The sequence below is a fragment of the Trachemys scripta genome, chromosome 2, assembly GCF_013100865.1.
Source record: "Trachemys scripta elegans isolate TJP31775 chromosome 2, CAS_Tse_1.0, whole genome shotgun sequence".
NCBI lineage: Eukaryota > Metazoa > Chordata > Testudines > Emydidae > Trachemys > Trachemys scripta.
In genome coordinates, this window is record NC_048299.1 from 37427822 (window position 1) to 37442244 (window position 14423).

Here is a 14423-nt window from a genome sequence, read left to right on the forward strand (position 1 = left end):
TTTACCAGGCTCTTTTCAGGACCAATGACAAATGTGCTGTAGCACTTTGATAAATAAAAGTTTACTCTTCCTTAGTTTAATTTCTGATAGATAAGTGAGAAGAATCTTCTCATCATGTATTTCTAGTTACACTCCCTTGTATCCAGTTGTTAATGTACCTCCATTCAATTTCTCCATTAAAGCACAAAGCAGATATATGCAGGTTTTTCAGTGCTTTTGTTACATAAGCTTTTTCTAAGCCACCCACTGAATAGACAATATCTGCTTCTACTACCGATTCCTTCCAAGTCTGCCAGAGTACTTAATTCATCAACAGAAGTCATTCTTCTTTAATCTTCTGCACCATGAGAAACAAAATGTTTGTTTGGTAATCGGTTTCAAGGTCAACCCAGGATCAGGATCATAATATTTTTAGAACATGCCAGTTTTCTTTAAGAAACATGTTAGTGATAATCTATCACATTAGTGATTATTACTTTGTAGCATTCCACATCAAGCTCATACCTCCCAGTATTATGCCTTGACATACCTTGCAGTTTTTGCTTCTTCTGCTTAGCTTTGGACTGAAAATCCTGGCCTTCTGCTCTGGCAACTGAGGGAACGAGCTTTTTATGAAGATGTAATGACCAGATGGCCCTTGCAAGGTATGATCAGCAGCTGGTCCAGGGCCAGATTTCAGGATGCTGCCAGTTCTGAGATTCCAATCAAAGTCATCATTCTGATCCTGCTCCCAGGCACAAAGATCAAATTCAAAATCACAGCGCCCCATGGATGTACCTGAGAAAATTATTGTAAAATATACTGTGTAAAAATATAGGTAGATCCAAAGAACCAACTGATAACCAAATAGACAAACAAGTGATTTATCTACATCCTCACAACAGAAAAAAATCATGAACTTGTTTTATTAATGAGTCTTTTTAATAAAGTGGTTGGTTTACTATCATAAAAAGACTGCTGATAATTAGATCATTTTAAAAGGATTTCTGATTACCAAACAGCCTCTGTCCTTTAATTCTAGCTTATTTTCTCTAACCATTTGCTTTCAGTAAAAATCAACGCACACATTTTAATGGGCAATATGCAAATCAAGATGCTTATAACTGAACATTATTTTATGCCTGTACATAAAGCTGTCAAAGTCTGATTATATTTATATGTATAAAATGCGTGTTTTATATTTCCTGTACAGTTGTTTCACAAGTTTCAAGTACTTAGATTTACTTTCTAAAGTGCCACATTGGTCAACATTTGAAGTCAGCTATTCATATAAATTTATGTTGACAGAATTACAACATTCTAAGAGTTTTATCTAGATTTTCTTAAAATTTGCTGATAATTACAAACCTGAGCCAAAGCTCACTAATGTTAATGGGCATCTTTCCATTGATTTCAGTGGGCTTTGGATCAAGCCTCAAATAATTCTTCTTGTTATTGCTGGAAAGAAAAGGTATTTTGAAGCTAAATTCTTCAAATGTCCCAACCTGATTTGTTTGACAAAAGAACAACCCACAAAAGCCTTCTCTTAAAGTACAATCAGAACCTGGGCCTCTTCAGAGGTCTGATAAAGTTCAACATCTAAAAGGTAGCCGTATTTAAGTGGCATCTGTTTAGAGGTCTCAGGAGAGAGGCCAATGATTCTTCAAGTCCTAGAGATGGGCTAGAACCAAAACAACACAGCCCAACACCCCCAAAATTGATCTACTGGAAATTTAACTGTCTGTAAAAAAGAAGCAAGGAAAATACAAAAATCATTAATGAAAATTCAAGCAAAATTTGTTTCTTTTCCTGACAATTGTTGTTTGTGAATATAGTGTAGACTTGAACAATAACCAAAAAGTCTGTTGTGCAAAAAGGATTAGCACATAGTCATTCAAAACATAATAATAACTTTGAATTGCGAGTAAGCGGCCAACAAAATTCATAAGGCTACTGCAGCCCCAACTTCTGTCCTGTGTTCATTTCATTATGATTTTTAAGACTCCCATGCTTGCTAAATCCATTTCTCTTTAGTAAAGCACTTATGCACATGCTCAAGCACCTTTCATATAGAAGAATGTTTTTCTGAATCAGGACCTGAAACTATACTGATATTTAATATACCAACTAATGCTGCACATATTATATGTAAAATTCCCTCTAGCAAGTACCTCTGTGTTGAGCTGTGAACCAAGAGGTATAAAGGCAAAATCAACCTGTTGCTTCTGGAGTAATGGAACAGGGACGGTGAATTAGCTAGTTAATCAGTTGGACAACAGTTCAATAATTAAGAAATAAACTATTTTATATTAGGAATGTTAGGCATGTGATCAAAATTATATTGGCCACACATGACCTACATGAAACACCGGTATCAAAAGAGGTAATTAAATAGAGCAAAAGCTAACCTATTTCTAAGCTAATGTCCCTTTCTAGTTTGAGAATTTATGAAAAATTCCAATTTCAATCTTACAGCTGGGGAAATGAAAACTTACTTCTGAAGTATATTGTTAGCTGGCAAAATTAACGAGCGAGATGCTTTGGAGAATTGCAGTTGGCAAACTGATGCTCTATGATGTTTGTTTTGCCAGCATTTCAATGTAAATGAAAGCTTCGGGGCCTTTATTATATTTATTTAATGAAGCAATTTTAAATGGGTCATTCTTCCAGTGAAAACGGGGTAGAAAACTAAAAATTCAGATTTAGAGTTGAAGGTTTAACTGCTTAATGATACCGCCATATTCCTTTTCACAAAACTACTTTACTTATGAGCATTAAGGTCTCTCTTTAGCAGACAAGATGTGCAGCTCTTCTCTTCCCAAAACTGTACCCTTACCCAGGAAACTTATAGCCAAGGTTCCACCTGCTTTCTGGGGCTCTTCACCCATGTTTCATATTGGGAGGGGGTACCAGTCTCCAAGCCCTGATCTCCTCCCCAACCCCTGAACTAAGATGTGGGGAGGCTTCACAGGGGTGAGGGTTTTATCCCCCTCCTGGGCATAGAGCCAGGTGCAATCTGGGCCGTAACAATTCATTTACTAAATTGACATAAGTATTGTTTACTTACGGTGAAATTCATTCCTACAGACACAGTGGGACATCAAGTTACCAGGATTTGGTAGGGAATTCACTGTGGGAGAGGGGTAGAAATGGAATTCATTTCACTCAACTCCAAAGGCAGGTCAGAGGGTGGCCGTGAAGCCCCTCCAGTGGCACTCATCCAGCCTCTGGGCTTGGAAAAACACTGCTGCCCTACTGAGCCTCTTTCAGAAGGATCTGCATACAGTAAACATGTATCCTGCTTTTAGACCACTTCCAGTAGGCACTTCCACATCAGCTTATTCAGAGCTGGTTCAGAGATCCCCTCTGGTGCACAGTTAGCCTCAGTGTACAGTAAAGATGCCTGCAGTTTCCTAACACTGTTGTAATAATGCTGCAATATATTCTGCCGTGATGACACCATTCTGTGGTTACTATACTCCTGTGTAATTACACTAACAAAGCAGTACTAATGATACACTCCAACATGTTACAATACTTGAAGAACAATAGCTGTGACAAATTTAATCAGCTATAGAATGACCAGTGCTTATCATATTAGAGGCCTGATAAAAGCTCTGCCCTGATCATTCTCTCAGCAGCAATCTGCAGGGATAAATCCCAGATACTTGAAAGAGCTGACTGTCCCCAGGGTAACCTTAGTCTGCCTGCTAACACTTGTAGTACCTGATCTGCTTTCCAGCACAAATATCCAAAGTTATAAAGTTAAAAATCCATCCTCTGTAAAGTGTTGTAAACAAAAACTCCCTTATGACAAGACGCACTTCTGTACAGAAGTAAATCTTCTATCCACAAGATGGATTCACATACTGAACAACATACTAGCAATAATGTCTCAGAAGCACCATCTTTTAGAGCACTTTTACATTAACTGTCTTTGTGGGTATTGCCTTGCAATATTGCTCTGTTAATGTTTTGGGTCGTCATGGATTTTACAGAGATTATGGGTCAGATTCCCCCTGTCTGGAGCAGAAAGTTGTTAAATCACAAATTTCTGAAGCAGCCTGGCTCTCTACATTCAGGGGAGGCAATGGTACCTTGAGTTATGGCCAGGGATCCATAAAAGCCCATCACTTGAAAGCTACTAAACAGATGTGCTGAATCAGCACATCCTTCAGGCTTCCTGCCCCCACTCCCATCCTTGGCCAGCACTACCAATTTCTGGTTTTCTACACTTGAACCCTGCAGACTTTCCTCCTCTAAGGATTTCACAGAAGCCAGCACAGACCTAAAACTCCTGGGACAGTCTTTTTCAAACGGTCATTTGTGGCTTAGCAGTTGGTGAAGGGATCCTTCTCTGGTGGCTCCACAGAATGAACAATTGTGACAAACAATCAGTGGGGGGAAGGGTCCTTTAATGGCTCTCTGTTATGAGGCAGCCTACAGAATGAAAAAAAATGGAAACAGCACTTTTCTGGGGTAAATTAGGATAGACCTTACCATGATATAAAACTGGAAAAAAGCTCACAGTTGAAAGGTCAGACCTGGATTATTACATGAAAACAAAACCCTTGTTATTGCCCATGAGAACGGTTGAATAGGATATGCATACCATAAAACTAAGTATTGTAATAGTAATTGGGCCCAAAATCTTTTGTAACCATAAATATTTAGAGAAAAAGCAATATCAAAGTGAAAAATCTGGATTTCTTTTCTTTTTACTTAAGTTTGTTTCATATTTATGGGAATTTTCTTCTGCCAAGCCACATCAACAGCCAATCCAAAGCCATCAGTCCCAAGTATTACTCACAGAATGACCACCTAAATCTGGTTTACACAGAAGTTTCACCATGAAACAAGAACTGAGAGATGAGAAATCTTGAGGATAAATTGCAGCGTGCATAAGCATGTACTAATCTGATACTTCTGGTGCCCTGAAAGAATGAATCAAAATGAGTTTTGTGATCTCAGCATATAGCCTAGTGGATACTTTTCTTCAGCAAAAAACCACTAATCTATCATGCTTGGCAGTCTCCATTGTGAGTTGAAACTGGGATTGCACAGGAAATCATGTTAACACTCACAGAGAGAAGTTTGTGGGGAAGACTGTATAGCCTCTGCCTAGCTTATATCCCTTTTGTGTAGGCTCAAACCAAAGCTATAAAGGCCCCACTTTCACTACTATCAAATACAATGCCAATTTTTTTTCCAAAACAAATACCTATTAGACTGTAAATTTGAGCAGTCAGCAATATTAGGGGCTGATTTATATTTGTCTCTAGAATGGAAATAGAGTCAATTAAATGCATAACTTATTTTGTACTGTTTAAATGAGTACACAGAATTAGAAATGTAGGTACATTTTTTCTGTTCTTTTCTTTTGGGAAATTTGCCTTGAAAAAAACAATCTAATCTTTATTTGTTATCATCATCATCCAAGGTAAGATAAAGATTCACAATTTTTATATGCCATTTCAACTGATTTTTCACCATATTCACAAAGGTGAATGCTTTCTTCAATAAATGTTTTTCGGTATTGGCTCATCCTGTTTGTGCAGTACTGATTAACCTGTAGCTGGTAAGCTTATGTCTTTGATCTGATAACCAAATTTTAAAATATAAGAAGTGACTATTAAAAGTTATAGAGTCACAGAAATTTACTGAGAGCAGAAGCAAGCTGATGTACTATTTATTGCATGCTGCAGATTAGATTTGACTACACGGTCCTTCAGTTAGTTCAAAGGAAAATTAAACTATGATGCCAACATCTGCTGTTCACTTTAGTGACCAAGATTTTAATGAGTGTGGTGGCTGCTGTTTATGTATTTTTAAAAGCAGTTTTTTAAAGATGATTTCATGAAAAATAACTGAAGTCTCCATATTCTAGCTCCAGTCTCTAAGAATTTCATCTGTTAACATTCAGTGCTGTGAAGAGAAGAGGATGTGAAAACGATGCTAGGAGGCACTGTTACCAGAGAAAGTCACATTAGGATATGCTACAGAAATAATGTCCTCAGGGGAACACACAGGAGACATTTCTGTCCATTGTTCTCTTGTTGGCAAATTATAGTTAGCTGTTCTCTAATTTTCGCACTGGAAAAGTATCAGAAAAGGGAAGGAAACACTAGTACACTATAGCACCTATTAAATGCAAGAAAAAACCACTAAGAAAAAAACAAAACACCACACACATTGTTAAGGCAACATAAATGTTTATAGATTCATAGATTCTAGGACTAGAAGGGACCTTGAGAGGTCATCGAGTCCAGTCCCCTGCCCGTATGGCAGGACCAAATACTGTCTAGACCATCCCTGATAGACATTTATCTAACCTACTCTTAAATATCTCCAGAGATGGAGATTCCACAACCTCCCTAGGCAATTTATTCCAGTGTTTAACCACCCTGACAGTTAGGAACTTTTTCCTAATGTCCAACCTAGACCTCCCTTGCTGCAGTTTAAGCCCATTGCTTCTTGTTCTATCCTTAGAGGCTAAGGTGAATAAGTTTTCTCCCTCCTCCTTATGACACCCTTTTAGATACCTGAAAACTGCTATCATGTCCCCTCTCAGTCTTCTCTTTTCCAAACTAAACAAACCCAATTCTTTCAGCCTTCCTTCATAGGTCATGTTCTCAAGACCTTTAATCATTCTTGTTGCTCTTCTCTGGACCCTCTCCAATTTTTCCACATCTTTCTTGAAATGCAGTGCCCAGAACTGGACACAATACTCCAGCTGAGGCCTAACCAGAGCAGAGTAGAGTGGAAGAATGACTTCTCGTGTCTTGCTCACAACACACCTGTTAATACATCCCAAAATCATGTTTGCTTTTTTTGCAACAGCATCACACTGTTGACTCATATTTAGCTTGTGATCTACTATAACCCCTAGATCCCTTTCTGCCGTACTCCTTCCTAGACAGTCTCTTCCCATTCTGTATGTGTGAAACTGATTTTTTCTTCCTGAGTGGAGCACTTTGCATTCGTCTTTGTTAAACTTCATCCTGTTTAACTCAGCCCATTTCTCCAATTTGTCCAGATCATTTTGAATTATGACCCTGTCCTCCAAAGCAGTTGCAATCCCTCCCAGTTTGGTATCATCCGCAAACTTAATAAGCGTACTTTCTATGCCAATATCTAAGTCGTTAATGAAGATATTGAATGGAGCCGGTCCCAAAACAGATCCCTGCGGGTCTGCAAAGTACAATGACAAGGAAATGTAAGTCTAAGTTAAGTTGACCATTTTGCCAAGTCTGTGTTTTATGGTGATACTATGGGTCAGACTCTGAGACTCTTAGGCTGGGTCTACACTACCCGCCGGAATCGGCGGGTAGAAATCGACCTCTCGGGGATCGATTTATTGCGTCCCGATGGGACGCGACAATCAATCCCCGAATCGACACTCTTACTCCACCAGCGGAGGTGGGAGTAAGCGCCATTGACGGGAAGCCGCAGAGGTCGATTTTGCCACCGTCCCTACAGCGGGGTAAGTCGGCTGCGATACGTCGAATTCAGCTACGCTATTCACGTAGCTGAATTTGCGTATCTTAAATCGACCCCCCCCCCTGTAGTGTAGATGTAGCCTTATTGAACATCTTATGGAATAAGATCCCAAAGGAATGGGATCATTAGCTGGCTCTACATATTTAACAGTTGCATGAAATTAGGCCATATGTCTAATGAACCCTGCTATAGAAACTTTAGGGCTGATTCTGGCCCTGCTCTCTTAATTTGGGCCATCCAGTGACTTTATTGGAATTCCTCTTTATTACAGTAAATTAGGAATGTTCCAGCCAAATGTCTAGGATCTGTTTGTTTTGACAGACAATGTGCTTTCCACAAAAGCTTTCCACAAAATTTTCTGCAGGAATATTTCAATTTTGCCAAAATGTTTCAACTTCTCTGTCAGGAAAATCAAAACAAAATACTTAGTTTCAGGTTGGGTCAACCAAAATCTAACCATTTAACTTTTTCAAACTGAATTGAAGTGTTTCGTTTTGAATCAGTTCAGCATTAACATGGGTCTGCCTGCAGTGCCATGGTGCCTCATGTCCCCACTCTCCTCTATGGAATGGGCTCTCCAGCTGGATCACTTTTCCCATGATGCACCACTGTTTCCTATCTGGCTGAACCACCATAGTGCATCATGGGAAATGCAGTCTCACAGGGGAGCCTGACCCATACAAAGAATGAGGACATGAGGCACCGAACTATAATCACCAGGAGGCACTGCAGCAGTTCAATGTGTAATTAAGCTGTAACGAAATGCTTTCATTTGGTTCAACAAATTAAACTAAACATTTCAATTTGGGAATGTTGAATCATTTAATTTCAATTGAAAATACTGAAATAAAGTGACATTTGCAAACCAAAATATTGTTTGTTCTGAAACAAAAATTGTAGAACTTTCCGTTCTACAAAAAATATTGATATTTTGACTTTTTATCAGAATTCAGAATCAAAACAAATGTGAAACTTTTAGAATTTTCCACAAGATGGAAATTCAAATTTTCAATCTGCTCTACTCCTGGTTTACAGCCGTGTTTAAATCAGAATCAGTCCCAGTATGTCTACACTGATATCACCATTCATGGAGACCAAGGAAAATGTTTGTCAGTGCAGAAACCAGAAACAGTGGGTCAAATCCTCAGCGGATATAAATCAGCACAGCTCAAATGATTTTAAATGACATTACACTGATTTCCTCTAACTGAGAATCTGACCTGGTGTTTACTGAATGATTCCTTCTTTGTCATAATCTAATTTTTGATGAGCTGTGTTCATAACATTTACAATGAAACAGCTGTTTGTAGAGTACCAAACAATGGAGATTTGCCTGAATGAGAATTAACCAAGATTTTATTGATGAAAGAGTCTGCCAGCAATACTGAAATAGAGTATAGTGTGATCCAATCCTCTTGAGAAGTACACTTTTGATATGAAGTGCTGTTTTTGAATTCTAGACTGAAGATACTGTTTGTTGATTTCTGCTGCAAAACTAAAGTTATCTGATATTCATGAAAGAGCTAAGAGACTTGACAATTCCTGAAACATCAAAGTAAGCAAGGTTCCTAAAATCCCAGATGTATTTTGCTTGACATATTTTTTGCTTTTATTTTTTCATGTGGAAAACAATGATTTGGTTCTGTTTGTTTTAAAAGGCAGAGCTGTTCTCTGAATTAATTTATGTTGGGAAAAATCCATGAGCAGCAAATTTTATTTTGCAAGACATGCTTTCAAATTAAACAGAGAAAAAACCCACTAACCCAAGGAATATACTTACATTATTAACCTCACTTTTAATTTCTTGGTTGGTGAACTGCCAATAGTGTTGCTGCATTAACAATTCACAGCAGGCACAGTTACTTTTGATAATTAGAGTAAGGAACTACCATACTTACTGCAAATGTTAGGGCTCTCATCTGAGTTATCAGCGCAGTCATTCACAAAATCACACAGATTATCCTTTGGGATGCAATACTTATTGGCACATGTGAATTCTTCAGAAGTGCAGGGTCTGTCTTGGATCAGCAAAGGGGAACAATCTTCAAAGGAAATATCATCCACTGCCACATCTCCCACATAACTGACACCACGTTTTGCCCTGAAAATAATCTAACAAAGAGAAATGTCAGTGAAATATTGAGCGAAAAGTATAAAAGCTTGAAACACGCCATGTGTGGTACACAAAACATGATGTATCTATGCTTCCTGCAAGTTGCCCAAGTCTTCTAAATGTTTAGTACTAGATATTGCTCTCAGTTCTTACTGATGTAAATATAAGCTGCATAAACATGAATCAGTGCTGGTTTATGCCTCAAAGGTTGATACTGTAGCTATTGGAGAAGCCACAATCCTACAACAACAGAGGGCAAAAAAGAAAAATCCATTAAGTGTACAGTTAGAAAGCAAGGGGCTGATCCAGTTCCCCTTGAAATCAATGGAAAACTTCCCAGTGATTTCAATTGTGCTGGAGATTTTTTTGTTTATATTCTGAAGAGTGTAAAATCAGATGTTTTAGGCAGGTATTTAAATAAATATATGAATAAGAATCAGTCACAACCCAAATGCATTGATGCTTATGTTTACCATTTATATGGTATGGTGCTATATTTGCAAAAGTGCTGCACAAATATTAACTAGCATCACTTGGGACAAAATCCTGCTCCTACCTTCCATGAGTACAGAAGACCCTTCTGGAGTGGAATCAGCACAGTTCTGCCACATAAGGGAACGACAGGGATGGGACTGGATAGAGTGACCCTCTTCCCCTTTCCTTCTCCCACCCTTTCACTCTCCCCACTATTCTGCACAAACCTGAGTAGCTGGGGAGTGCAACTCCAAAACGAGGCCTAGGATGAAGTATGGACCACCAGGGAGAATTTGAGCTAATGACCAGATCGGGGACAAAGCCAGGAAGATTTGGAGAGACAACAAAGAAAGAGTAGTGTTTGCAGTGGCAGAAGCACTGAGCTGAGGCAGAGACACCAGAGTGCAGGGGTGCGGAGTCTGAACTCGGAGGTGCTTGGAGGAGAGCCAGCTGCTGCTGCTGTTGCTGCTGCACTGATGCTTGCAAAAAGGGGAATCTTACAGTCACACAGCCTGGAGCTGACAGGACAGCTGAGAAAACACAGCAAGACTCACCAGTCTGAACTCACAGTGCATGGTAGCATCAGAGGACTCAGATAGGTTGGACTGACCCAATGGGCTGGGGCGGGCCAGAGGGTTGCACTGACATGGAGCAAAAAGTCTGTGTGTGCCTAGCCAGGTGTAGGGGGGTCGGGGTCATGTACTGTGTATTAACAGGCAGCAGGTTTTAAAACAAAAGGAAGTATTTCTTCACAGAACGCACAGTCAACCTGTGGAACTCCTCGTCAGAGGATGTTGTAAAGGCAAGGATTATAACAGGGTTCAAAAAAGAACTAGATAAGTTCACGGAGGATAGGTTCATCAATGGCTATTAGTCAGGATGGGCAGGGATGGTGCCCCTAGCTTCTGTTTGCCAGAAGCTGGGAATGTGCGACATGGGATGGTTCGCATGATGATTACCTGTTCTGTTCATTACCCCTGAAGCACTTGGCATTGGCCACTGCCGGAAGACAGGATACGGGGCTGGATGGACAATTGGTCTGACCCAGTATGGCCGTTCTTATGCTCTTATTGTGTATCAAGAGCAGGGGAGTCTGTAAACTCCTGCTAGAATCTCGACCCAAGTCTACTCCTGGCTTTACTTTGGTTAGATAAAACTGTTGTTCTCTTGTTAAGCCTGGTGCTTGTTGCAGTAGTTAATACTGACCCTCTAGAAGGGAGTGTTGGTGGTTGTGCAGAGGTGTGTGGGTGGAAGCAGGGACCCCTTACCCAACCCCGATAACTCCCACCTGACAAATGGGTCCAGACCCTTCTGTCCATGTACCTCCCAAACCTTTTGCCTGTCCCATCTCTCCCCAGCTCCTCAGCCTACTCTCTATCCTCTGAGCTCCACATCCAAATCCAACCTTTACCCAACCCTGCCCTTCCTTTCTCCCCTTCCTGCTACTCTGTGCAAACCTGACTGGCCAGTGGGGAAGTGCCACTCCAAAACAAGGACACCGTGGGAGGTTCTGAGCCAACGAACAGATGGGGATGGGGGACAAGCCCAGGAAGATTTGGAGAGAGAAGAAAGAGCTCAAGAGCAGCAGTGCTGAGCTGGGGCAGAGACACAGGAGAGTGTAGGGATGCAGAGTCTGAACTAGGAGCTGCTTGGAGGAGAGCCAGCTGCTACACTGGTGCTTAAAGAAGGGAACTCTTATAGATGCACAGACTGGAGCTAACGAGACACCTCAGACCACACGGCAGAACCCACCAGCTTGAGCTCACAACCCAGGCCAGTATCAGAATGCATGGATAGGTTGGACTGACTCAAGGAGGATGGGGAGTTGCATTGCTGTGGGGCAGAGGGGTGTGTGTGTGTAGCACTAGGTGTTGGGGGTGGGGATGTGTTGTATGCTGTATTGGGACAAGCGAGTATGTATAACACCTGCCAGAGATCCTGTGCTGAGTCTACTTCTGGCTTTGTCTGGCTTAGCTAAAATTGTTGTTCAATTGTTAAGTGTGGTGCTTGACAATGACTCCTAGGAGGGAGGGTGGGTGTGTATTTGTGAGGAGACAAAGGGATGGGACCTAGGACCCTATCCCCAACCTGGGCAATGCCCCCCTGACAAAGGATTTGGGGAAGCTGTCACACAAGTGGAGTTCAGGGCTAGGGGAGGTTCTGCAGCTACATGGATCCTTCCACCTTAGAAAGAGTATGCTGGGGGTTATCGTGCCATTAGGGCCTCCACTCATTAAACTGGAGTAGCAGCAACGAAGACGCTCCAGGGGCTGGGTTGAAGTATACCTCGCTTCCCTCACTCACAGATTTCACTAGCATACAGCTGAGATACTTGGTCTGGGGACCAGGGAGAGGACTATAAGGTGGATAGAAAGCTGGCTAGATCGTTGGGCTCAACGGGTAGTGATCAATGGCTCCATGTCTAGTTGGCAGCTGGTATCAAGTGGAGTGCCACAAGGGTCGGTCCTGGGGCCGGTTTTGTTCAATATCATCATTAATGATCTGAAGGATGGCGTGGATTGCACCCTCAGCAAGTTTGCAGATGACACTAAACTGGGAGGAGTGGTAGACACGCTGGAGGGTAGGGATAGGATACAGAGGGACCTAGACAAATTAGAGGATTGGGTCAAAAGAAATCTGATGAGGTTCAACAAGGACAAGTGCAGAGTCCTGCACTTAGGATGGAAGAATCCCATGCACTGCTACAGACTAGGGACCGAGTGACTAGGCAGCAGGTCTGCAGAAAAGGACCTAGGGGTTACAGTGGACGAGAAGCTGGATATGAGTCAACAGTGTGCCCTTGTTGCCAAGAAGGCGAACGGCATTTTGGGCTGTATAAGTAGGAGTATTGCCAGCAGATCGAGGGACATGATCATTCCCCTCTATTCGGCATTGGTGAGGCCTCATCTGGAGTACTGCATCCAGTTTTGGGCCCCACAATACAAGAAGGATGTGAGAAAATTGGAAAGAGTCCAGCGGAGGGCAACAAAGATGATTAGGGGGCTGGAGCACATGACTGAGGGAACTGGGATTATTTATTCTGCAGAAGAGATGAATGAGGGGGGATTTGACAGCTGCTTTCAACTACCTGAAAGGGGGTTCCAAGGAGGATGGATCTAGACTGTTCTCAGTGGTTGCAGATGACAGAACAAGGAGCAATGGTCTCAAGTTGCACTGGGGGAAGTTTAGGTTGGATATTAGGAAAAACTTTTTCACTAGGAGGATGGTGAAGCACTGGAATGGGTTACCTAGGGAGGTGGTGGAATCTCCTTCCTTACTGGTTTTTAAGGTCAGGTTTGACAAAGCCCTGGCTGGGATGATTTAGTTGGGGATTAGTCCTGCTTTGAGCAGGGGGTTGGACTAGATGACCTCCTGAGATCCCTTCCAACCCTGATATTCTATGATTTTGTTCTTAATATTCAGAAGACCAATGTGAATTGAAGAGCTAAAAAGTGTGTAGGGTGCAAATGGGGAATGATTAAGCTAAAATGTAATCTAGAATTGATTTAATGGGGGACATATGAAATAGAAGCACAAACCTGAAAATCAGAGCGAATTCCTAAGAACACTTCTGCTCTGTTCCACTGAGCGCCTTGGGAGCCACTTTGAACCCACAGGACAGAAGTTACATCACCAATTTTACTGAGTACCTGGAAGAGAAATTGTGAATTCCAGGTCACATCAAATCTTTCTCAACTCATTAATATAAATATAGTCATTTCAGTCGGAGTTTGCACTTAAATTAACCCCTATCCCACACTTTAAAATCATCAATGGAAAACAATCATGAGTGTGATCTACTAGTCTGTGAGCCTGATGCTACAGGTTCTGAGCAGGTCCTGTGTGCATGCTGAGTTCAGTGCTTTTTATTGCCATTGATCTGAATAGGGGTAGAGAGAACTCAGCCGCTAACAAGAGATGCTCAGCAACCAATAGGTTCAGGACCCATGAATGCAATAAAGAAAATAATCTTAATGGCAAGTGTAATAAAAGGTCTAAGAGTTCATATGTCTATTAGATTCTTCCATTGTAGGAGTGTTTTGATGTCCCAACTACACAGGAAACATCCCATTTATCCATAAATACATTTGTCCTCTCAATACAGGGAACTTGATCTTTTTGGACCATGACAGGTGCACAAAATATCCTCCTAATGTCTTTCCTCAGTGAATAGTCGCTGAATTAGAGAGTCACTTCTCCACATGAGCAGCATTCTTAAATGTGCTTCTCTCTGACTTCTTGAGCATCTGAATTGAACTGAGCTGACAATATCAGGTAGATGGAGCATGTCAAGCTGTCTCTCCAGTCAGTACTGACAAAACTACATTACATCCCCTGTTTCCAGAACTGCCTCTCC

General features: G+C 41.2%; 1 protein-coding gene across 1 annotated transcript in view; it reads right to left on the bottom strand.

Moving 5' to 3' along the window:
- The window catches only part of MALRD1 (MAM and LDL receptor class A domain containing 1), a 371329-nt gene that overhangs the window by 234167 nt on the left and 122739 nt on the right, over positions 1 to 14423 (bottom strand). The window contains exons 14-16 of the mRNA XM_034760318.1: positions 13606 to 13716; positions 9378 to 9591; positions 530 to 777 (exon numbers count right to left, since the gene is read on the bottom strand). Coding sequence (XP_034616209.1) covers positions 530 to 777; positions 9378 to 9591; positions 13606 to 13716 — 573 coding nt within the window. The remainder of the gene's footprint in view (positions 1 to 529; positions 778 to 9377; positions 9592 to 13605; positions 13717 to 14423) is intronic.